Source organism: Xyrauchen texanus, chromosome 7 (assembly GCF_025860055.1).
Source record: "Xyrauchen texanus isolate HMW12.3.18 chromosome 7, RBS_HiC_50CHRs, whole genome shotgun sequence".
NCBI classification, from domain to species: Eukaryota; Metazoa; Chordata; class Actinopteri; order Cypriniformes; family Catostomidae; genus Xyrauchen; species Xyrauchen texanus.
The window spans coordinates 15,109,294-15,135,198 of NC_068282.1; the positions used below are offsets into that span (position 1 = coordinate 15,109,294).

Sequence of the window (25,905 nt, forward strand, 5' to 3'; positions counted from 1 at the left end):
GATCATGAAAAGATGCCTCCATGAAGGATTCGAGACACATAATTAACCAGAGGTGGATTGAGATGCATTCCATTCGATACTCGGACAAGTGTAAATGCACCTGGCTGTTCAAGACACATAATTAATATGTACTCTGCCCAAACAGTGATACGTCACCATAGGGAAGTGTGAAACATGAGAGCTGTATGCAAGTATTTGCATAGGGCTCACGTTGCGCAAGAAATAATACCAAATTAAGAAATGGATGCACGTTGAAGAAGAGACAGAACTTTTTTCTTAATTTATTTGATGCAGATTGCTGAAGGAACTGAAACTAAACAATGACAATGTGCTCAGCTGACGTGCATGACCATCTTACCTACAAGAAGGCCCAAGGGCAATCGGATAGAAATCTGATCAGTAAAAATACATGATGTGACCAAGTGTAAAAAAACCTATAGTGGATATACATTTTAAAGTTACCCTCTGTTCTAAAACATTTCAGATACTGTTGATATTGCTCTTGTGCTAAGGAAAACTTGCTCGCAAGACATAGTAATGTATGAGCAAATTTTGCTTTTGAGTCAAATGTTTTCAACAAATCGGTCAAACCAGTGCACACATTGTTCTGAATGATTCGTTAGAGAATCAGCCTCAATTTGAATGATTTTTAAATATCCTCATCCACAAATGACTGAAAAAGTCATGAAAATTAATTGGTCAAAAAATGTGGAAGTCTATAATGGATGTCTGCATAAATTGTAGAAAATAAAGTACATTGTATAAAACTGCAATTGCAACACTTTTACATAACTGTTCACGTATTTAATTGTACTTTATGTAACTGTTATGTATTTTATTCACAGCAAAAACTAAGGAAAGAATTGGCAATATACCACAAAGTACCTGAGATCGACACAGAAAACGACCCGCTTGATTGGTGGAGAGAACATGAGGACAGCTTGCCAGTCCTGTCAATGATTGCAAGGAGGTATCTTTGTCTCTCCGCTACAAGCGGTGCATCAGAGCACAGTTTTAGAACCTCAGGTTATACATGTACTCCACACCATACAATGCTGACACCACAGCATGCTGAAATGCTTGTGTTTCTTGCTAAAAACCTGCACCAGGTCAAGAAATTGAACATGTAAACTGGTAAAGCACTTATGGGCACTTTGAATTTAAACTTGTAAATGAAATTTTGATCTAATTTAACTTTCCAGGTGCACAGTTGTTTTGGAGTTGATCATTCATGTTCAGTTTTTAAAAGTTGTCATGAGAATTTGCATGTGAATCAAATTTGCATTTAAGGATCTGAGTCTATTAAAATACCTGTGTGTTATTTGAGAGGTGTCTATGGCAACTTTGTTGTAATCTCATTAGATGGTGTGTTTTCTTCTTTAAAATAATTTCATATATATTGTATATAATAGGTTTTACTTTGACACTTAACAAAGAAGTAACTTTCCATTCCCTTTACTTGTTATAAGAACATTTGTATTCAATAAACTCAGCTCATTACTTAACACTCCTGCTTCTGCCCTTCTTCTGCATTGGCCTGTTGGTTAGTAAAAGATTTACCTTATTTTTTGCCTGATGTAAATTTTAAAGTGTTTCATTTGTGAAATACAAATTTTTTAGCTAAAATATCAGTGTGCGTACATTTACTCTGTTTTTACTCATCTTATTGCATTGTTGTCAAGTTAACACTTCTATGAGGTAATTGTAGAAAAGTGTGCACATCCAAACCAAGTTGGGCACAGGTGCAGGACTTGACCGGCTTTAAATATCAGATACCAAATTGTATACTTCCTGATGGAGAGAGAGATCTAGAGACAAAGTAAGCTAAATCTAACAATCTTGGTTTATGATGGAATGATGTTGCTTAACCTATGCATATCAATTACATATATTTTTATCTTATTGCATTTTTTCGAATGTTTTCATCATTCAATTTGTGATATAAAAGCTTTATGTAGGATGTGCTGCTATAAAATCAGAGCTATACATAAACAGATCTCAAATTCACTGTACTTAAACCACAATCTCTCTTCTTCTATAGCGAAAACTACAGACATGTTGAAATATATAAACACTATTGTGTGAATTGTCTATAATGCTTTAGTTTAGTTTAGTTTAGTTTATTTAGCACCATGAGAAGTATAGAAGAATACACAACAGAAAAGAGATGTGCAGGAGAGTTTTGAAACTCTAATGGGCTTATGTGAATTCCTCACCTTATCAGTGACATTCATTTACTGCATCTTAGATTAAAATGTAAAATAAAATAAAAACTTTCATGTTTGATTTAATAAATGCACTAGTAACTTTTAAACTTGTCTGCTCACAGTGCTTGTATGTATGTGTGTGTTGTTTCAATAGAGCTCTGTTGTTATTCTGTACACCAGCTTATTTGCATTAGGAAGTATAAAGCATAGCTGTAAGATTTGTTTGCGCTTGTGTGGTTGGTGCCAGCGTGTCAGTTTGTTACCAATATGTAGATTAGGGCACCTGTAAAATATGAAAATGTGAAAAGCACACTGTATTAGAGAGCTGTCAAGGACGAAGAGATGTCACGATTACTTTGTCCACTCCTGTCAACTCGTGAGAATGGCCTTCTTTGCAGCTTACTAAGTCATGACTGCGGCGTAAGGACACTTTTATGCATTCATTTTTTCCCCTTCTCTAACTATCTCTTTATTTGTAGTATTATTTTTTGTTTTGTTAAAAGCAGTCATATTTATGTCAGTCCTTATATGGTATTTGCATTGATGTCTGTGACTATAGTACCATCCTTTATTCCTGTATAAAAACAACAAAAAAACAACTACTTTGTTTTAGTATTTTTGAGGTGCGATCATTTAGATATTGATGCTGTATGTCATGTTACAATGATCTCATATACATGGATGTGTTTTTATGTTACAAGTGATGTCAGTTACACGTGTAGAAATGGCTGCTATTCTATTCCCAAGATTTAAATTTTTATGTGTTAAGAATTACATTTTTCTTTCTAACGTAAAGTAGCCAGGGTTCCCACGCATCTTGGAAATCCTAGAATTTTGCAATACAGTTTTCCAGTTATGGAAATGTAATGGAAAATAAGGAATATACCTTAATGTCCTGGAAAATATGTTTGTATGTAATGTAAAAAAACGTTTTGATTGTGTTGCTGACAAGTTTTTGTGACATGTACAAATATTGATATTGTGCAATTTGTTTTAGTTCTGCAGCATATTCAGACTATTTATTTATTTGAAAGAAATCTCTTTTTGGAGTTTAAGAATCACATTGGGACATGTAGCAAACTGCTAATCCAGAGGTGAGAAACTACTGTCAAAAACACACAGAAATGTCAAAATAAAAGCTTGATTAAAATGGACACGTGAAATGGAAAAATTGATTTTATTGCAGATTTTAACTGCAATTGAATAATAATAAATATAATAATAATTTATTAAAGCAATAACTCATATGTGATGTTTTGTTGTGCAGCAATTCATTTGACTAAAATAATGCAATGTTATGTTGAAAAATTTAATTAAATCTATTTTCATTTGACTACATTTTTAACAAATTCATTTGATTAGACACCATTTTGATGATGATGAAATTTAATTATACTGTCTAATATGGATTAAAAAAAATTACCACAATTTTACGACCTCTCGTGTGTTTTTGCTTAAATATTACAACAGTGTGACACAAAAGATGTCCTGGAAAATTGTGCCTTGAAAAGAGTGGATACCCTGAGTAGCACATCTAATTTTCATAAAATTTTCTGTGACTTATGCTCTAGCTGTTCACTATTCTGGTTTGCCATTGAAATGTATTGTGGCTTTGCTAATACTGTTTATGATCATTTGTTTGTGCTTTTTCTTATTTGTAAATCACTTTGGAGTTGGGTCTGTTAAATGAATAATTGCAAATGTAATGTGAATCTAATTTAATATACTGTATACCAATAATAAAGTATACCAATAATATATAACACTAGTGAATTATTACATATAATATTTGTAATATTAAAGACTCTTTGACAGAGAATGTTATTTTCAGTCTGATTTGTTTATTGGTTTTTGTTGTGTAAGCCTTCTTCCTCCATTACTATTTTACAGATACTGTACATTGTACAGCCACGACTGTGCTACACACTGCATTGTTTGTGAGGCTGTTTACTATTGCTATTGTATATGTGGTTGAATGCATAGTTATGTTAAAAATGTGTTACTGCTTGTCTGTGAATATACACTGCATATACACTCTGTGCACTTTATTAAGAACACTACGGTCCTAATAAAGTGCCAGACGTGGTCTTCTGCTGTTGTAGCCCATCCGCCTCAAAGTTCGATGTGTGGTGCATTCTGAGATGCTATTCTGCTCACTACAATTGTACAGAGTGGTGACCTGAGTTACTGTAGCCTTTCTGTCAGCTTGAACCAGTCTGGCCATTCTCTGTTGATCTCTCTAATCAACAAGGCATTTCTATCAACAGAATTGCCGCTCACTGAATGTTTTTTGATTTTGGAACCATTCTCAGTAAACCCTAGAGACTGTTGTACATGAAAACCCCAGGAGATCAACTGTTACAGAAATACTAAAATAAGCCCATCTGGCACCAACAATCATGCCACAGTCGAAAGCACTGAGATTTTCCTCATTCTGATGGTTGATGTGAATATTAACTAAAGCTACTGACCCGTATATCTGCATGGTTTTATGCATTGCACTGTTGCCACACGATTGTCTGATTAGATAATCGCATGAATATGTAGGAGTACAGGTGTTCCTAATAAATTGTAAAGCGTAGAGACAGTACAGTATATACACACAAACTACATATTCACAACCAGACATTCACACTATGTATGTGTATATTACAGATATTAGCATGCAGTGTTGTCCAGCTGGTTATCGCAGACCCTCCACAGAAAAAAGAGTGGAAAATTCACAGTTTTGGAATTGTATGTCTGGTACAAGATAAAACCCTGCATTCAACATTCATGAGGCTCTATTGTCTTAAGGTGAGGCTAACAGACATTTAAGAAAAATTTGCCCCTTCAGACATGTCTTTATGTTTGTAGTTAATATAATAATACCAGCAACAGAATAACACTGAATAATAATTAGATAAAAAGAGAAATGCATACATGGAATGGAATGTGTTCTGCTCTTTAGTATCTAAAACTGAATTCTTTATTTGTGAGTGGACCCAAGGCCTCACAACCCTAGAGTGCAGAGGAGTCGCAGTTTAATGGAATGTCAGTTTTTTTATTTTTTTATTCACATGTGGAATTTTTCTAAAGTGCTGATGTTAATGATATGTTTCTGTCTCTGCAGAAGGCCAAATTGGTATGGGAACAGGAGCTGTATACACCGTTTGAGTACTCAGAGGCTTGTCCATACTTCCACACCTTCCCTGGTGATGTGAGTGACACGCCCACTGTTTTTAAACTCTGCTCAACTTCAACCTGTCGGGGGTATCTTTGTATTTAGCATTAGGAATTTGCACAAGAGCATGGAGGTGCATGTTCAGTATGTGTGCTTATGTTCATTTGCATGGAGGTACTTATTTACATGTTTGCTATTGTGATAATGTGTTTGTCTGTGTGTGGATATGTAGGAGTGTCGTACAGGACTGAACTTTGCTGATGAGGAGGAGGCAAAGCAGTTCTACAATGCTGTGCAGAAGCAGATCAGTGAAAACAAAGGTCTGCACATCTACACAGAACACTTCTTTTTGGAAAATAACATTAAAACGTGTGCCTCAATGAAACCTGCTGTTTCTCACTTCTCCAGCAGCTCAATCTGTGCTTACACGCAGTTACATTGTGGGGTCAGTCTCTGAATGGAAAGACAAGCTAGACAAATGTCTCAGAGGATCTGCAATGAACAAGAGGTGAGACGCAATACACACACACACATCCAGAGAGACTTAAGCTCATATTCATACATCAAGGTTCATGACTGTGTTTAGGTGAATTGATAGGGATATTAGACCACCTAAATGTTTAAGTGTTATGCAAATTTAAATAACTTGCTCAACTAGGATGAAGTTTACACTTTTCATTGTTTAGATATAGAGACACTGAAAAAAAAATCTTGATCAGTATTTTTCATGTTTTCATGTAAAAATATGTAAACATCCTTAAAACAAAATTAACTGACTAAAGAAGCAAAATTGCATCCGATATTAACTTAACTTAAGTGTATGTTTTTACCCCATTGTAATTTTTTTCTTGTTTTAGGAATTAATCTAACAAAGGTAGTGAGGTTTCTGTGTAAAACCAACAAAAAAAAAAAACAAGTTTTATAGCAATGAAATTAAAGGAATATTTGGGGTTCAATACAAGTTAATCTCAATTGACAATTGGGTTCAGGTCTAGAGATTGTGCTGGCCAGGTCAAGCCCAATCTTCAGACCTGAACCCCATTGAAAACCTCTGGAATGTCATCAAGATGAAGATGGATGCCCACAAGCCATCAAACAAAGCCGAACTGCTTGAATTTTTGTGCCAGGAGTGGCACCTAACAGCAATATGAAAGACTGGTGGAGGACATGCCAAGACGCATGAAAGCTGTGATTGGAAATCAGAGTTATTCCACCAAATATTTATTTATCTCATCCTAAGTTAAACATTAGTATCGTGTTGTTTAAAAATGAAAATGAACTTGTTTTCTTTGCATTATTCAAGGTCTGAAAACACTGCATCTTTTTTGTTATTTTGACCAGTTGTCATTTTCTGCAGAAAAATGCTTATTTAAAATGCTTGATAATTTTTATTTGGAATTTGTGAGAAATGTTGTAAGTAGTTTATAGAATAAAACAAAAATGTTAACACATACCTAAAAATAGTAAATCCAGAGAAACTGATCATTTTCCAGAGCTGCACACACACACACACACACACACACATACACACACATATATATATATATATATATATATATATATATATATATATATATATATATATATATACCGACCAGTCACAATATTAAAACCACCTGCCTAATATTGTGTAGGTCCCCATAGTGCCGGCAGAATCGCATTCTGAGATGCTGATCTTCTCAACACAATTTTACAGAACAGTTATTTGAGATATTGTAGACTTTGTCAATTCGAACCAGTCTAGCCATTCTCTGTTGACCTCTCTCATCAACAAGGCATTTCCATCTGCAGAACTGCCACTCACTGGATAGTTTTTGTTTTTGCTCCATTCTGAGTAAACACTAGAGACTGTTGTGTGTGAAAATTCCAGGAGATTAGCAGTTACAGAAATACTCAAACCAGAACTTCTGGCACCAACAATCATCCATGCAATTATCTAATCAGCCAATCGTGTGGCCGTAGTGCAGTGTATAAAATTATGCAGATATGGGTCAGGAGCTTCAGTTAATGTTCACATCAACCATGAGAATGGGGAAAAATGTTATCTTAGTGATTTGGACCGTGGCATGATTGTTGGTTCCAGACGGGCTGGTTGTCATGTATGTGTGTGTGTGTGTGTGTGTATATATATATATATAATTATTATTATATGGATGAATTATTTTTCTATGTGTGTTTCTGTTTGAAGTCTTCCTGTAAGGAATACATCCAATATCCTGCACCATAATGATTCAGAGGCAACACTTGCAGAAAGCAGTCCCACAGTTGCTAGCACAAAGTCCAGCCAGTTTTTTGACTCACCACAAACTCCCTGCAGTGCTAATGAAGACTCTATCTCCCTCGCCCAAAGAAAGGGGCCCCTCCCACCTATTCCTTCTCATACCAGAGCAGGCATGGTAAAGGTAAATCACACTGGTGGTGAGGAAAACTCTGACTCCACCTTTCCCATTTTATCATTGGTGCCATCTCCTCCCTCCTACCCTGCACCAAAAGTACCAACAAGTTCAGCTGGAATAAAGAAAAGCGCAAGCTTTGCGCCTGTGAGTAACAATATATTTGTTATGTTCTCATCAGATATGACATTCAGATAATATTTGCAAACGCATGTGTATTTATCATATGTGATTGTGTCTGAATGTGTTTTAAGAAGGTTAAAGATGTCTCCCCAGCTGGAATGAAGCGCTTTCAAAGTTTTCATTTTAACGGTAACTCCTCTCAACACATACACAAACAAAATAATTACAATTTTCTCTAAATTTTTTCCTAAAAGGTGCACTCTGTAATTTTTCCCTCATTTAAAAACGTTTTACACATAAAGTAATAAATAATAAAAAAAATAAAATAAAAATATATATACAAATATTTAAAATAATGTAAATGCACAAGAGAAAAAGTCTATTCAAATCAGTCTTAAATAAAAAGCTGCTTTATTCTGATACTGGGTGTACATACATGAGCGTGCTAATGTTGAGATTGCATGACCAGCCGAATATTACTCTCTTTATCTCAATAATCCCCTGTAAATACAAAAAAAGCATTTCTACAATGGCATCGGTAACAGAATCTTTTGCTTTGCATGATCTATGCCAGAGAATATTTAGCAGTGACTGTCCACTTCTATTCAAATTAATGAGAGAAATTGGAACACCCAAAGTTCAACAGATGTAGAAAGGAAATTACCTGCATTACAGGTAAAAGAGCCAATCACCTTTTAGTTACAAACATCGTCTGTCAGTCAACACAAGATCTCACATGGGCATTAGCTATACAAGCCGGGAAAATATTTTTTTTTGCTTAATCTGAGGTAATGAAGCACAATTAATGGTAAATGGTCAGCACTTATATAGCACTTTTTTTTAACATTAGAGGTTACCAAAGCACTTTACACTGTGTCCCATTCTTACACACACTCATACACCAATGGCGGCAGAGCTGCCATGCAAGGTGCTAGCCTGCCGTTGGGAGCAACTTGGGGTTCAGTGTCTTGCCCAAGGACACTTCAGCATGAGGAGTTGTGTGGGCCGGGAATTGAACCACCAACCCTGTGATTAGCAGCCGACCAACTCTACCACTTGAGCCACAGCCGCCCCAAATGAATGATTCCAGTGTTGTCATATTTTACTGCTGATTTTAAATATGTTCTTTGATCTTAATCTTGGCCAACCCTTTCAAGTAGATGTAAACTGCACTTTCATGACTAGAAATTGCTGCCTGAGAGCATTCCAAAGATGGCCGCCAGTGGACTGACTTACTAGAAAGACTTTGGCTACGCCTGCACTGCTAGGTGTCAGCGCAGTATAAATAAAACATTACTGAGTGCACTGTTAAGTTCTACTGATAACCCTCATCTTAAAAATGCTTCTGTATTCACAGCTGACAAGGAACATGGGTCTGGCTTTGATGATTACCTTTAAAAATACCAGTAAAACCACCTTCCTCTCCATGACTGTGGCACTTTATGACTCGACAACACAAGTCACCCAAAACTAAATGTTACAAACTGAAATATGTCATATTGTCGTATTTTTCTTAACTCTAAACTGGAGTTCTGTTTTAATAATAAACAGAACATGTTTATTTGCGTATTTTAGCAAATTTACCTGAAATTACAGCACTGAAATTACAGTACAGGTGTGACCAAAGCTGAACAACAATACACGTTATGTAGCTCCTCTTAGAACTTGGTAGTGCAATACTACAGATATTGTTGGCTTTTGTATAAAAAATTGTTATGTTCCTCATTGTAAGTCGCTTTGGATAAAAATGTCTGCTAATGACTAAATGTAAATGTCATTTAAAGCAATGTCTTTCTTCTCAAGGAATGACGGAATGGATGGAATTTATCAGGCTCCATTTCTCACTTTTTTAGTTTGAAATTGATTTACTTTGCAGAGCCTATTATGGACTAAAAATAAATTTAAAAAAATGTAAATGGTCCCAAAAAAGTATTTGGACACTTTAAAGCCACCCTTAAAAATGTATGAATTTCATAGCATTAGATCCTTGGTTGAGAGTAGTTGCAAAAATAATTTCTAAGAAAAGCTCTAGAATCATTTGTTTGGAGATGCCATTTGGTTTGATTTTGTGGCCAAATACTTTTTGGGGCTTCTGTTTTAACGTTGCGATGGAATCAAAACTAATAAAAGCATAACGTATGGATATGTATGCTATAACTACAAAGTCCAAATACTTTTTGTCTTAATTTTGAAAATGTTTTGCTTTAAAATGTACAACCTTACAAACTTCTTTTTAGTGAAATATTTAGCTTGAAAGTATGCTTGTGCTCATCTTTCTTTAAAATAAATGCTACTTGGTTTGATATTTTTTTTCTAATCCAATTACATTCCTGAATTTTTGGGTCCTGAGTAGCTCAGCGAGTATTGACGCTGACTACCACCCCTGTCGCAAGTTTGAATTCAGGTCGTGCTGAGTGACTCCAGCATGGTCTCCTAAAAACAAATTGGCCTGGTTGCTAGGGAGGGTAGAGTCACATGGGGCAACCTCCTCGTGGTCGCTTCTCACTCATGGTGGGGTGCGTGGTGAGTTGTGCATGGATACCACAGGGAATAGCGTGAAGCCTCCACATGCCCTACGTCTCCGGGGTAAGGTGCTCAAGGAGCCATAATAAGATGCGTGGATTGACAGTCTCAAACATGGAGGAAACTGAGATTTGTCCTCCAATACCCGGATAGAGTTGAGTCACTACGCCACCATGAGGACATAGAGCGCATTGGAAATTGGGCATTTCAAATTGGGGAGAAAAAAAACATTCCTACATTTTTAAGTCTGTTTTAAGTATACAAACACTTTTTGAGACCACTGTATGAGAGGGAAATATGTCTAAATATAAAAATAAATGCACACTTGTATTAACTTAATATTGTTATAAGATTCTCTTAATCTCAGAAGCAGTTTTAATCCTTAAAATCATGACAATTTCACCAAACACTTTTACAAGCCACATATATCTATTTATTTATTTGTAAAAACAACAGGATTTTGTTACAGTGTAGGCAAGCCTCTAATGACCCTATACACTTATAATATTTATAAGTGTAAAAAAATATATAAAAAAAATATAATAATTTTAGCATTCTTATTGTGTGTGTTAAACTATTTATAAGAGAGAGATTGAGGAATACTAAAGAGTTGTGGGCACCAAAAAATGGAAGAGTTACAAGGGGTGGAATTCTGTCCAGAGTCACTAAAGACCCGAGGTATGTGTTTAAGGGTTAAAATGTTTATCAGTGCATTGTGACTTTATTTCATTTAAGTGGGTACAATCAATACGTTTTTTTTAGAGCTTTGATGTCATAGTTGATGATAGCACAACATGTAGCATGGTTTGCTTGATAATGACTTCAGTAAATCAATCACAGATTTCTACACCCACTAATGGATGATAACGCGAATCACTGTATTGTTTCTGCTCTTAGGTTCATGCATATTTATTTTCAAAGATATCAATGAAGTACTCTTCCAAAAGATTAACAAAGCATCTGTGCATTACTGCTAATGAATAAGTTTAATGTACTTGTGTGTTTGAGGATATAAGAAAAACTACCGTGTTTTTGTATGTGCATTAGATTGCTTGGGTGTGACTGAGAGAGAGAGAGACATGTTGTACTGGTATTTCTCCCTCCCCTGTATCAACAAACAATTTTTTATATTCTACCCTACCCTTATCTCATACAGCATTACATAATGCATATGTGTCATCACAGGCGGTACTCTGTCCTCAATCTGTTTCTCTGAAGTCTGAGACTCCCATGTGGCTGTTTTTAGACGCGCGCCTGTTATCTAAACACGCGCACAAATCCTTTATATAAAACCACCGTGTACCGGTGCGCTCCTAAACAATGTGTCAGCGACCCAACGGAAACAAGTACACTTTTTCCACACAGCCCGTGCACGTTAACTACGCTCCACTCTTTACTATAACCCGGATGATGAGCAATTCCAGCCTCTTCCGAGACGGACAAAACCAAAACGGTACAGGTAAGATACTGGACCAGCATGTCTGCAGCTGTGAGTGTGTCTGTGCGGTCCATCGAGTCTCTCAGAACATCATACACAACTGTTGGAATGCTGTGTGTGTATTGAGCGTGTGAAGTAAACAAATCCTTACATATTGCGGACGATAGCTCTTCCTGAGCTTAAAGGTGGAATCATAATGGAAAAGCAAACGAAACGTCCAGTAATTATATTGGTGTTCCTTTTCCTGTCACAATATTGTAAAACCATGCGTGCATTTAATTACCAATGAGTTGCTTCACTGTATGCTGTATGTCAACAGAGACATATAGATCCACTATGTCAATGGATATACCTTAAAAATGCAAGAACTGCTTAATAACTTACTTATAAAAAATAATAATTAACTTACGAATTGGTCAAATGGTTGCCTATGGAGTAGGCCTACTGTTTATTCTTACAGCACCAGTTGTTCTTTGTACTGGTGAACTTGACCATTTATCTTTCTTTCTTTCTTAATAACTGCATTAATTATTGCTTTAAATAACGTACACTCATGCTGATTCATGGAACGTGCAATTGAATAAATCTTTGAATAGCACTGGCATAACACATTTGTAATATTTGGTAGTCCGATAACAGTTGGAACAGAGGTAATATTTCCCTTCTAATGCATATTGATCTTTTCAGTATGCATATTCAAATTAGCATCCTCTCACTTTGTGAAAATTTGAAGAACATAGTCCACATTGATGAGAAGTTATTAAAGAACATCATTTTTTCATTTTCTTACTGCTCTTTCATTGTGAACACATCATTATTTCTGTATGACCATTAATGGAAACTTTGTGTATTGTAATTATATGTTTGTCTACCTTCAATTAATGTATGTTGGGATATCTTAGCAAACATGCAAGGTGATCAGCGGGGGACAGATGTAACACTGTGTTCAAACTTTACCAGTGTCATAAGAAACATTCCCAATGCTCCTTCTAGAGTTTTGTTAGCTTGTCAGAAATCTTAGATAAGCTAAATGAATTAAGATAGGGACAGTTGAAAGAAAAGTGCTCCTTGTCTTCAAACACAAATTGTAGAAAATATGAACAATGTATTTCGTTTTTTTACTTTTGCCAATTCGTTTGTTAGGAGACAGATAAAGTTATCTCATGTTAAAAAAAAAAAAAAAAAAAAACATTTTTATACTGCTCTGTATTTGTGCAGTACAGCAAAAAGTGTTACAACTCTACTTGGCCTACCCCATAATATAACAGCATATGCATGTAAATCCATTGTGATTCTACCATATACTTTATTGGTGTGTGGGAATGCAGGTGGCTATCATGAACTCTGATGATGGCCTAAATAAAAAAACTCTGGAAGGGGAACAGAATCCTTGCACAAGCATACTGTATGTTTTTGTCTTTGCATACTGATGTGAACAAAAAAAAAAAAAAGCTGGTGTGAGTATGCAAGACACATTAATATTAGCAGTGATGAGTGTTAGACAATGGTAACGAACCCTGGTGAAATATCTCTGGCCTCTGTGTAAGGGCTAATAAATCTTTTTTGACTTGCTCCCTGTTACCTGTTCTATATTATACATTTTATATCTCTTTCTACATTCACCAATTCTTTGCTTTGTGTGGAATGTGACATATATGTCCTTCTATACTTTCCTTTTTTTATGCTGTATGTCCACATACAATAGTTATTTCTGTGCTTTCACATCAATTTGTTGTTGTATTGCACATGCTCAAAATTACTCTAAAAAGCATATGATAAATGTAATCCTTTGTGAATTTCAAGGGATAGTTCACCCAAAAATGAAGATTTTCTCATTATTTCCTCACCCTCATGCTATCCCAGATGTGAATAACTTACTTCTGCTGAACACAAACGAAGATTTTTAGGAGAATATCTCAGCTCTGTAGGTTTGTACAATGCAAGTGAATGGTGACCAGAACTTTGAAGCTCCAAAAATCACACAATGAAAGTAATCCATATGACTTTAGAAGCAATATGATAGGTGTGAGTGAGAAACAGATCAATATTTAAGTACTTTTTAACTATAAATCTATAAGTCCTTTTTAACTAGTTAAATCTCTTAACTATAAGACATGGATTTAACCACTCAAGTCATATGGATTACTTTTATTCTGCCTTTGTGTGCATTTTTGAAGATTCAAAGTTCTGGTCACCATCGACTTGAATTGTATGGACCTACAGGGATTAAATATTATTCTAAAAAATCTGTACTTACTTGGGTTTGGTGGAGCTCTCAGATGCTGATGCTAATGGAGTTGTGGAGGCAGTCATTCGATTTTTGCAGGAGTGTGCACTGGACATTGCTAATATGGTGGGGATAGCAACAGATGGGGCCAGTGTAATGGTCGGCAGGCATCATTCGGTGTAGGCTACACGTAATTGAATAACGAAAAACATGCTTTCTTCTTTATTCTTTTTAGACTGGTGAAACGATATTCACAAACTTTCCTTATATACAATGCTTAGATATTTAACTTCACATATAAAAAAGAAAGCCTAAAACAAAAACATTTAAAAAACTGTAAAATGTTAAATTATATAAAAATAAAACATTAATAAATTATTTTATGATACACATATTACTGTATTAAGTGAACTCATTTATAAACGCCATTAATAATTTGTCATTATTATTATTAGCCTAAAAATCACCCACAGCCTAAATCACCTCTCTGTATTGTTCCAGAGACATGGCTCTTCTCATTCAGCACTGCGGGAAAAATATAATTTCCGGGTTTGGCCTTAGAATACCAGTAAAATCGACATTTTTTCCATGTTAATTTGTGAATATTTTAAATGTTTAATAAAGTGGCAAAAAGTCATAAACAATACAGTCAAGATACATTTTTTATTATATAAAAATAAATATTTATTATATATTTATTTTATTTATTAAACAATATATGTTTTTTTTGTTTTTTTTTTTAACTGCAGCATTTGCAGTTCAAATTCAAATTTTGGTGTTCAACTTTGCCTTTTAAAAATACAACAACCGTTAATTTTTGATTACAGGTTAAAAAAGGATAAACGAATGGACGCAAAGTACACGGACCAATGGGTAATTTTAAAACTCGTTAATGATTATCGTGTGTTTAAACGAGAAACCATAGCGAGAAACAAGCCAAAACAAATTTGGGCGGTTTTTTGTGCATTCTCGCGGTTTTTGACGAGGTTTTGGGCTGGAAACCCTTGCTGGCATCTGGCAACCCTGCTCGCAATGAAAGTAAACGAGAGCATGCGAGGAGAAGTGAAATAACAGGCTCGTTCGAGATGAGCAAAATCTGCGCAGCACCGATCACCGGTGATCACCACGAGGTGCGTGCCGGTTAGAAATGTGTCCGACTGTGGTCCGACTGGCTCTGATGTCATGCTGACAAAAAACTTTCGCGATTGCTAGGCGGTTGAGCGCAGTTGTCACTGAGTCAAGGGCCAAGGCATGATGGAAAACGACTTGCGTACAACAGAGATTTAATGCTGATTGCAATCGTGATGTTTAGTTCTCTTTTAATATGTTTTATGTGTATAAATGTGTGAGAATATTCCCAACACTATGAAAGTGCAATCTATGTATGGGATATGTGAGTGATATCATATTTCTGAAATATCTAAAATACGTGTCTTTATTTAATTAAAATGGATGAAAAGATATGTTTTATGGGGGAAATTAAATTGCACATTGATTGTCTTTTTCATATTTATTTTCATCTTAAAGAAACAACATTTTAATGATATCCACTTTAACATCAACAGCGCATAACAGCAGGTGACGGTAATGCACTGTTAAGTTGCAATCCGCCAATAAAACAGAAGACGAAGTAACAGCATGAATGTGAATCCTTTGATATCTGCCATTGATTTCGAAGGTGTCTGATCCACTACGAGAAGTGAGAACTGTCTGACTGGACAGCTCTTATTTCACACTTCCCCTGACTGCAGGCACTCTCGTCTACTTTCTTGGTAAGGCGTTTGCCATCTTATGGAACGCCAGGCAATTCAAATATGAATACAACAATACAACGCGTTGTCTTCATGTTGTTTACATGTGAAAAATCACAGTGTAAACAATGCATAGATGACATGCAAACCAGTCGTATCAGTATAGCAGATACCATCTGCGAGAACACCACAGTTAAAATATCGTCAGCTCATTACATCTCATTCATCATTGATGGAGACAACATAATGTCATTCAAGGAGGGTGTGACAGTGTATGTCCGCATCCTGCTTGATGGACAGCCCACAAACATCCTCGTCGGACATGTTGAGGTGGAACACTCATTTCGGGAGTCTTGCATAGAGATGGGCAGGTTGGTGGCAATCGAAGAAATGTCATATAGAAGGCAGAGAAACTTGGAATTGTTTAAAGGAAAATGGGGCAGCTATTTGGCATATTTGGAGGGCTCTCTGGTAGGGGAAGTGGAGAGAGATGTGTAGTTTTAAATGTGTGTGATTTTTATTTTTTAATTAATACATTTTTAATTGATTAAATATGTTGTGTGCGTGTATTCTCAAGTTAGACCACAGGGATGTTTGTTGGGGGTCGGGGTGGGGTTGAGGATTGGGAGGGCGAAAGAGAATTATGGGGGTTAAAAGTTGATTCGGTGTATAAATGTTTTCTTTTCTGTTTCATGTGTCTGAATCAATAAAAGTGTGAATCAGAAAAACTCACTTTATAACATGTAAGTAAACACAAAATACAAAGAAAAGTGGCTTATTGTTTCTTTCTAGAACCACTCACATACATATCTGCAATACCTGGAAATAGTCATGCAGAAAAAAGGAACATGAACGCTTTCAACTGTGCTTTACAGATGCTGCACAATGATCACAGCAACAAGTAAAATTGATTGTTATTGAGTAGCCTACACTTCATAACGTCCCGAATTAATTGTATGACTGCTTTTGTGACAGTTTATTTAACCTACTGGTTTAGCAATGTGACAGACATGAAATGGCTTACTGACAGTATGAAAAGGCTAGGACTGAAGATGGGACTGATGTGATTCCACTGCAAACTGCTCAAGCTAGGGCTGGGCGATATGACGATATATATTGTGGCGAAAATATAAAGTGTCAATCGATAGAGATTTTTCTATCATTATCGTGTTATGTAAAAATATTAATGCGGCTTACAGTGGGCAGGACTGCTTAAAGTTATTGACTGGTTGGGGCCTGGGTAACAGCGAGTATTGATGCTGACTACCACCCCTGAAGTCGTGAGTTCGAATCCATGGCATGCTGAGTGACTCCAGAAAGGTCTCCTAAGCAACCAAATTGGCTAGGGAGGGTAGAGTCACATGGGGTAACCTCCTCGTAGTCACGATTAGGGGTTCTCGCTCTCACTGGGCCGCGTGGTAAATTGTGTGTGGATCGCAGAGATTAGCATGAGCCTCCACGTGCTGTGAGTCTCTGTGGTGTCATGCACAGCGAGCCACGTGATAAGATGCACGGATTGAATGTCTCAGAAGTGGAGGCAACTAAGACTTCTCCTCCGCCACCCAGATTGAGGTGAGTAACCGTGCCACCACAAGGACCTACTAAGTAGTGGGAATTGGGCATTCCAAATTGGGAGAAAAGGGGATGAAATAAAAAAAAAAGTTATTGATGAATCGGAGCGATGAAGAATGATGGATGAATGAGAAAATACAAAGCAGAAAGCACTTCATATTAAAAAGAGTTATAATAAGATGATAAGTTATATAAGAGTGCAATAAGCTGCGAAAGATAATTCAATTCGGTACTCACACCACTGGGGTGTACAGTCAAATACACACACAAATTATGCCAAAATGCAGATCTTGGCAATTATTCAAGTAAAGACAATTGGTAATGTTAATATCTTAAGCGAATGTAAACAGTTGGGAAAAATCCGATGTGTGTCAGTATATTGGATCTGTGCATTAGGTCTTAAAGTGTAAATACTTATTTTATGTGGCAGGGCGGAGGGCGGGGCCGGGTCGTTATCCTACACGCCCGGTCCCGTATTAGGCTAATCAAGCCTCTGAGAGGGATAAAGGTCGACTGCAGAGGTGAGAGAGAGAGAGAGAGATGGTCCCGCACGATCCTCCACCCTGCCACATTTTATTACTAACTGTTTGACTTTTATAATTGCTTGAGAACTTCTTACTTATATTCTTCTTCTTTTCCACCCACGCTAAGGAGCGTATCCAGTGGGTGTGATCAGTGGCGAGGTCTTCGACTTCGTCCCAGGAGACATTGGAGGCTTTTAGGTCGTTGATGAAAGTCCGGTGCCAGGTCAGTCATGGTCGGACTGTACCGCGCCGGCCTCCAAGTGGAGCCCCTAGAAACGCCTTCTTGGGGATGCGACTTGTTCATGCGGATGACATGTCCTGCTAGTCATAGGGGAATGATTGTACTGAGGCTTGGCAATGATCGTAGTGAGGCTTGGCATCTTGCTTCGTCGTAGGACCTCCTCATTGGTAATGTGGTCAAGGTATAGAATATGCAGTATCCATCTCAGGCAATGCTGGTGAAAGACGTTCACCTTCCGGGTAGTACTGGTAGACATTTTCCACGTTTCGGCGGCATAGATTGCCATCGGGAGGAAGATGGATGTATATAGGCGAAGCTTGATTTTAAGCGAGGGGGATGCAGATGACCATATATTGTGCATTGGATGGAAGACTGCTGAGGCCTTGCCAATCTGGCACATGACATCCGTCTCTGTGCCTCCATCCTGTCCAATGACACTGCTGAGGTATGTGAACCTTTCAACCTCTTTGAGATCAAGCACATTGACCCTGATCTTTGGCACGCCAAAGATCGAATGCCAAAATGCATAACCTTCGACTTCTCAGTGCTAATCAGTCGATGAAACTGATTGACAGGGACCGCTTGTACATGCTCATTAATGTTTCTTAATGTTTAAGTTTGATTGCAGCATGACCACCCTTGCCGAAAGCTTGCCTGTTCTTCTCGTAGGTGGTGATTGAATTGCATATTCTCTCCTTTGTGGGGATCAATAAACTTTCTGTAGTCTATAATTGTTCTTTTCAATGTGAGGATGAGTGTGTGACATTTTATTTATTAATTATAATAATAAATGCTCATCAACAGTAAGTTAAAGCGTCTGTTAAAAAAGCTGGGGTAGCCAAGCATCAACAAAATCATACTTTTATACAATCTATACCAGGAATATACTTTTAATAAGAGCCAACAGAAAACATCCCTTACAAATTTTTACCATGGTAAACTATAGTTACCGCCACAATAGTTACACACACACACACACACACATATATATACATTGCCAAACCTTTGGAATAATGTACAGATTTAGCTGTTTCAGATGGAAATTGGTATTTTAATTCACCAAAGTGGCATTTAACTCCATAACATTACTGATGTAAAAACAGCACCATCACTATTTGAAAAAATATATTTTTTATCAAATCTAGACAGGCCCCATTTCCAGCAGCCATCTCTCCAACACCTTATCCTTGAGTAATCATGCTAAATTGCTAATTTGGTACTAGAAAATCACTTGCCATTATTTCAAACATAGTTGAAAGCTATTTGGTGTGTTAAATTGTCTTTGCGTTTGTTTTTGAGTTGCCACAGTATGCAATAGACTGGCATGTCTTAAGGTCAATATTAGGTAAAAAATGGCAAAAAAGAAACAGCTTTCTCTAGAAACTCGTCAGTCAATCATTGTTTTGAGAAATGAAGGCACATTTCTTACAATTTCTTACAAAATACAGTGCTTGAAATTGCCAAAAAACTGAAGATTTCATACAAAGGTGTACACAACAGTCTTCAAAAGACAAAGGCTCAGATGTACAACTAAGAAAATGGATAACTACATCAGAATCTCTAGTTTGAGAAATAGACCTCACATGTCCTCAGCTGACAGATTCATAGTATTCTACCTGCTCAATACAGATTTATATTCAACAGTAAAGAGAAGACTTGGGCACAGGCCTTATGGGATGAATTACAAAGAAAAAGCCACTTTTGATACAGAAAAACCAAAAGAAAAGGTTAGAGTGGGCAAAGAAACACAGACATTGCACAACAGATAATTGGAAAAGAGTGTTATGGATTGTAAACTGGTTTGGTTGGGGCGATGGAGGAGTCAGGAGACAATGAGGCAGGTTCAAGGTTAGTATCTTTAATTTCCGTACTTCGACACAGATACAACGGTAACCGTCATTATAATTGTACACAACAGGGCACAGGTCTCCACTCTCTGGTTGTCGTGTTTCATGCATTCACTCTCTCCCCCTCTCGACATTTGGCGTTCCTTAAATGTCTCTCTCCGTATCACTATAACAAGACACAGGTGTTAGAGGTAATTAAAACCCAGGTGACAAGCCTTACCGCTCTCTCTCTCGCCCGCAGACCGACACACGACCACGCCCCCCATGCCACATGCCCCCACCGCTGACTCAGGCCGGGGCAACATCTGGCCTGCCTACTCCCCCCCATTTCTGGAGAGAAAGTCGGACACAACCATCTGCGCCCCCGGCCTGTGGACCACCTTGAACTTAAAGGGCTGGAGAGCCAGATACCAACGGGTGATCCGTGCCTTGGTATCCTTCATGCGGTGGAGCCACTGCAGAGGGGCGTGATCGGAACAGAGGGCGAAGGCCCGCCCCAGCAGGTAGTAGCGAAGCGTCAGAACCGCCCACTTAATCGCAAGGCACTCCTTGTCGATGGTGCTATATTTCGTCTCCCTGAAGGAGAGCTTGCGACTAATAAACAGCACCGGCCGCTCCTCCCCTCCGACCACCTGCGAGAGCACTGCGCCCAGCCCCCTGTCAGATGCATCAGTCTGCAAAATAAAGGGGAGAGAGAAATCAGGTGCATGTAAAAGCGGCCCCCCACACAGTGCAGATTTTACCTTAAGGAAGGCCTGTTGGCACGACTCTGTCCACTGGACCGGATCGGAGCCCCTTTTTAGTAAGGTCAGTCAGCGGGCTGGTGACATCAGAATAACTAGGCACAAACCTTCGGTAGTAGCCCGCCAGCCCCAAAAACTGCCTTACCCCTTTTTGGTCTTGGGTGCTGGGCAGGCTGCGATCGCTGCGGTTTTGTCAACCTGTGGACGCACCTGCCCGTGACCCAAGTGGAACCCCAGATACCGAACTTCCACCCGTCCAATTGCACACTTCTTCGGGTTTGCCGTGAGTCCCGCCCGCCTCAGCGCTCTCAGGACTGCCCTCAGATGTTGCATATGCCGCCGCCAGTCATTACTGTAAATTATAATGTCATCTAGATATGCGGCGGCATATGTCGTGTGTGGTCTGAGGATCTTATCCATAAGGCGCTGAAACGTGGCCGGGGCTCCAAACAAGCCGAACAGAAGTGTTACAAATTGGTGTAATCTGAACGGTGTTGAAAAAGCGTTTTTTTCTCGGGTCATTGGAGTTAAAGGGATCTGCCAATACCCCTTCGTTAAGTCCAGCGTCGAGTAAAATTGAGCCGCGCCCAACCGATCGAGTAACTCGTCAATACGCGGCATTGGATATGCGTCAAATTTGGACACCGCGTTCACTTTCCGATAGTCAACACAGAAGCGGACCGAGCCATCGCTCTTCGGTACCAGGACTACCGGACTGGCCCAATCACTGTGCGACTCTTGTATCACCCCCATTTCGAGCATTGCCTCTAATTCCTCCCTAACGACCCTTTTCTTGTGTTCCGGGAGGCGATAGGGCCGGCTACGAACCACCACGCCCGGGGTGGTCTCGATATGGTGTTCTATGATGTTCGTGCGACCGGGCAGGAGAGAAAATACGTCTGCGAACTCCGCTTGCAGCCTCGTAACATCCGTCAGCTGCGACAGCGAGAGGTGGTCTCCGCAAGGGACCGAGGTAAATTAATTTGCTTTGAGCGATATCTCCGGTCCGAGCTCCGCCTTCTCCGGAACTGCCGTCGCCAAGGCTACCGGTACCGCCTCCCTCCATGATTTGAGGAGGTTGAGGTGGTACGTTTGACGTGCCCCTCTCCTATCCATTCACTTAACCTCATAATCGAGATCTCCAACTCGTCGTGTGACCTCAAAGGGTCCTTGCCACTTGGCGAGTAATTTGGAGCTCGAGGTGGGCAGTAACACAAGTACTTTATCTCCCTGTGAAAATTCCCTTAGCCGAGTACCCCTGTCGTACAGTCGGCGTTGGCGTTCTTGCGCTTGGAGCAAATTCTCCTGTGTTACCCGTCCCAAAGTGTGGAGTTTTGCTCGAAGGTCAAGAACGTATTGAATTTGGTTTTTGCTATCCGAAGGTCCCTCCTCCCAAGCTTCCCGTACGACATCAAGCACGCCCGTGGCTGGCGCCCATACAGTAGTTCAAACGGAGAAAAGCCGGTGGAGGCTTGGGGGACCTCTCGTACTGCAAACAGCAGGGGTTCGAGCCATTTATCCCAGTTTTTAGCATCTTCGTGTACGAACTTACGAATCATGTTTTTCAAGGTCTTATTAAATCGTTCCACCAGTCCATCGGTCTGCGGGTGGTAGACGCTGGTACGAATCGACTTAATGCCTAACAATTCATATAGTTCGCGAAGTGTACGTGACATGAATGTCGTGCCTTGATCTGTGAGGATTTCCTTTGGAATCCCCACTCGGGAGATAATTCTGAAGAGTGCCTCCGCAACACTGCGTGCTGAGATGTTGCGTAGAGGCACTGCTTCCGGATATCGCCTTGCATAGTCCACCAGAACTAACACAAAGCGATGCCCGCGTGCAGTCTTTTCTAATGGCCCCACGAGATCCATTCCAATTCTGTCGAAGGGGATCTCGATTAATGGTAACGGGCGCAATGGCGCTTTTGGGGTGGCCGGTGGGTTCACCAACTGACATTCCCGGCACGCCGCACACCACCTGCGAACGTCCGCGTGAATGCCCGGCCAAAAGAAACGGGCCATTATACGGTTCAAAGACTTTTCGTGACCTAAGTGGCCGGCCATTGGATTATAGTGAGCCGCCTGGAAGAGTGTTTCCCGACGGCTCTTCGGTACTAATAGCTGTGTTGTAGCTTCTTTGGTTTGAGTATCCTGCGTCACTCGATACAACCGCTCTTTGATAATAGCAAAGTACGGGTATGTGAGCGCAACACCAGGCTGGAGCTGTTGACCATCAATTACATTCACTTGGTCGAAGGCGTGCCTAAGGGACTCGTCACGCGACTGCTCCAGAGGAAAATCCCCCACAGGGAAGCCCCTGAGGGCGGGAACACCCCTGTCTGCGTCATCTTGACGCGGAGCCGACGTTGACGGACCCGGCAGCGCCTCCCCAGCCATAGTATCACACGCCACACCTCGCGCCACCACTCGGCAGGACCCATCCACACACATTACCCTCAGTAAATTTTCAAAGCCGGGCCAATTGGTTCCCAAGATTAGTGGATGGGTGAGGCGGGAATTAACCGCAGCCTCGACTCTATGCCTTTTCCCCCTGAATCGTATCTCAATGGTAACCACTGGATATTTGTGAATGTCACCATGCACACACCTCACCCTCACCAATTTATCTCTATCCAATACCCCGCCTTGCACCAAGCATTGGTGGATCGAGGTTTGAGAGCAACCTGTATCCACCAAAGCTTTATGTGTATCCCCCTTCACCCTTACCGGTATGCGATACATTCCTGCCCGATCGGGGGCGGTCTGTGGAGCGTCGGGGATTCGAACCAGTGTCCCCACCTCCATCACTGGACACCGCTTCTGGCTATGTCCGGCTTCCCCGCAGCTCCAACAGACCGGCCCAGGTCTTCCTTCCGCACTCGTGGGGGCGGGCTCGCCAACCTGGGTAGAATAACGGAGAGAGACAGGGGGTTTGAAGGGGCAGAAAAGGGAAAGGGTCCTCTGGACCGGGGTCGGGGTCTAGGTGGGCCTCCCCACCTACGAGGAGCCGGAACTGGGCGGGAGTGAGGGGAGCGGGAGAAGGGGAGGGAACAGTATGCACAGGGGGTGGAGAGAGGAGAGAGAGGGAGGTGATACTGCCTCGCCATCTCCTGGGAACGCCGCCATGTAGTCCTCTGCCAGCTGGACGGCTCCATCCAACGACGCCGGGCGGTGGCACTGGACCCACTCCAACATGCCTCGGGAAGCTGGGAGGCGAACTGCTCCAGTACGACCATGTCGACCACTTCCACGACGTCGCGGGTTCCCCCACCAGCAGCCATTTCCGGCAGGCGCCACGGAGCTGTTGCGCAAACGCAAACGGGCGGCCGTCCTTCCCGGCTTAACGAGCGGAACAACTGTCGATTCTGCTCCGGGGTGCGACCGACCCGTTGCTGGATGGCTTTTTTCAGGTGGCTATAGTCCAGGAGGCTGGCGGCGGGAAGTTGTTGTGCTGCCAGCTGCGCCTCCCCGGAAAGTAGGGGCAGTAGGCGGACCGCCCACTGCTCGGGAGGCCACCTCCATACCTCCGCCGTTTTTTCGAACAGGTCGAGGAAGGCCTCCGGATCATCGCTTGGCCCCATTTTCGCAAGGGCAAGCGGTGGGGTGGGCACCGAGGAGGACGCAGCACCAGCCCCTCTCCGGTGATCAGGCTCCGCGCGCTTGCCGGTCTTCGGCTTGTGCCTGGAGCAAGACTTGGAAGCGTTGCTCTTGCTCCTGGCGAACCTCCAAGAGGGCATGGTGTTGTGTCTGCTGGATGCTGGTGAGGGCGTTGATGACTTCGGCCAGTGGTGAAGGCTCCATAGCGGCGCTCTCCTCCAAACCCGGGTTTTGGCACCACTGTAAACTGGTTTGGTTGGGGCGATGGAGGAGTCAAGAGACAATGAGGCAGGTTCAAGGTTAGTATCTTTAATTTCCGTACTTCGACACAGATACAACGGTAACCGTCATTGTAATTGTACACAACAGGGCACAGGTCTCCACTCTCTGGCTGTCGTGTTTCATGCATTCACTCTCTCCCCCTCTCGACATTTGCCGTTCCTTAAATGTCTCTCTCCGTATCACTATAACAAGACACAGGTGTTAGAGGTAATTAAAACCCAGGTGACAAGCCTTACCGCTCTCTCTCTCGCCCGCAGACCGACACACGACCACGCCCCCCTTGCCACATGGATCTTAACCTTATTGAGCTTTTGTAGGATCAGCTAGACTGTAAGGTGCGTGAGAAGTGCCCGACAAGACAAGACAGTCACATCTATGGCAAGTGCTACAGGAAGCGTGGGGTGAAATGTCATCTGAAAATCTGGACAAACTGACAGCTTCAATGCTAATGATCTGCAAAGCTGTCATTGCTGCACGTGGAGGATATTTTGATAAGAACTCTTTGAAGTAGTTTATTTTTTTCAAACTGTAATAGTACTTTTTCACGTTATCAATGTCCTGACTATACATTGTGATCAGTTGAATGCCACTTTGTTGAATAAAGTACCAATTTCTTTCCATAAGAGCAAAATTTGTACATTATTCCAAACTATTCCAAATTCAAAATACATATATACATCCGTTATTTCCGGTCCTCGAATCTGATTGGACGAGAGACGTTCCATGAACACTTATGTTCTGACACCAAACTTTTAGCTGTTCTAAACTAAAGTGTAAGAGCAGTGCAGATCTGTTAAGAGTTACTGTACAAGTGTCTCTTACATGTATTTTTTATTACATTTTTTTGACATTACTTATGTTAGCCAGCAGGTGGTGGCAAAAGATAATGTTTGTGTGTATATGAGCAGTTGGTGACGTGAAGTCAATCCGTCAGTCATTGTTTACATACAACAGAGCTCCGTGATCACTCGTATTACACAACGACAGCTAGAAAATAGCTCTAAACAGCTTTAAACTAACAACTTCAGCATTATGGGTCATCACAGCTGAGAGACACAACAGACAGATTAATTTCACAACTCATTACTTACCTCTTACTGGAGTTTCCATACAGGAGAAAAAGTACTGTTCAAAATGGCTGAGGACATTGCGGTTTCTATAGTGAAAGACTCAAGAAATAGGGAGAATTGCCCCCGGTTGCATGGCTATTTTTCCACTGAGAAAGCTGATCTCCAGAAAGCTGACAGCATCTCTGCTTGGGTGTGGAAACAG

The 25,905-nt window shown here is 40.3% G+C and overlaps 3 protein-coding genes across 5 annotated transcripts in view; all 3 read left to right on the plus strand.

Moving 5' to 3' along the window:
• LOC127646999 (CAD protein-like) overlaps positions 1-3,879 on the plus strand; it is a 24,325-nt gene extending 20,446 nt beyond the window's left edge. Inside the window, exon 19 of the mRNA XM_052131038.1 lies at positions 846-3,879. Within this exon, the coding sequence (XP_051986998.1) occupies positions 846-1,130 (285 nt within the window). The 3' untranslated portion in view covers positions 1,131-3,879. The remainder of the gene's footprint in view (positions 1-845) is intronic.
• Positions 2,543-10,107, plus strand: si:dkey-197j19.6 (uncharacterized). Of its 3 annotated transcripts, none has more exons than XM_052131039.1 (8): positions 2,543-2,627; positions 4,863-5,003; positions 5,320-5,406; positions 5,603-5,690; positions 5,779-5,878; positions 7,559-7,910; positions 8,018-8,075; positions 9,244-10,107. In XM_052131039.1, the coding sequence occupies exons 1-8, from the start codon at positions 2,550-2,552 to the stop codon at positions 9,282-9,284; spliced, it is 945 nt and encodes a 314-aa protein (XP_051986999.1). In that variant the 5' UTR covers positions 2,543-2,549; the 3' UTR covers positions 9,285-10,107. The 3 variants fall into 3 exon arrangements, with proteins under 3 accessions (XP_051986999.1, XP_051987000.1, XP_051987001.1); XM_052131040.1 differs by having other exon boundaries at positions 8,021-8,075; XM_052131041.1 differs by having other exon boundaries at positions 5,782-5,878.
• A 1,542-nt stretch (positions 10,108-11,649) lies between these two features.
• The window catches only part of LOC127646399 (6-phosphofructo-2-kinase/fructose-2,6-bisphosphatase 4), a 29,844-nt gene continuing 15,588 nt past the window's right edge, over positions 11,650-25,905 (plus strand). Inside the window, exon 1 of the mRNA XM_052129990.1 lies at positions 11,650-11,868. Within this exon, the coding sequence (XP_051985950.1) occupies positions 11,730-11,868 (139 nt within the window). The 5' untranslated portion in view covers positions 11,650-11,729. The remainder of the gene's footprint in view (positions 11,869-25,905) is intronic.

Coding starts and splice junctions, on each gene's coding strand:
- si:dkey-197j19.6 (XM_052131039.1), top strand. CDS start 2,550: ATGTCACGATTACTTTGTCCACTCCTGTCAACTCGTGAGAATGGCCTT. Junction 2,628..4,862: donor TACTAAGTCATGACTGCGGC/GTAAGGACACTT, acceptor TGTATATTACAG/ATATTAGCATGCAGTGTTGT. Junction 5,879..7,558: donor GGATCTGCAATGAACAAGAG/GTGAGACGCAAT, acceptor TTCTGTTTGAAG/TCTTCCTGTAAGGAATACAT.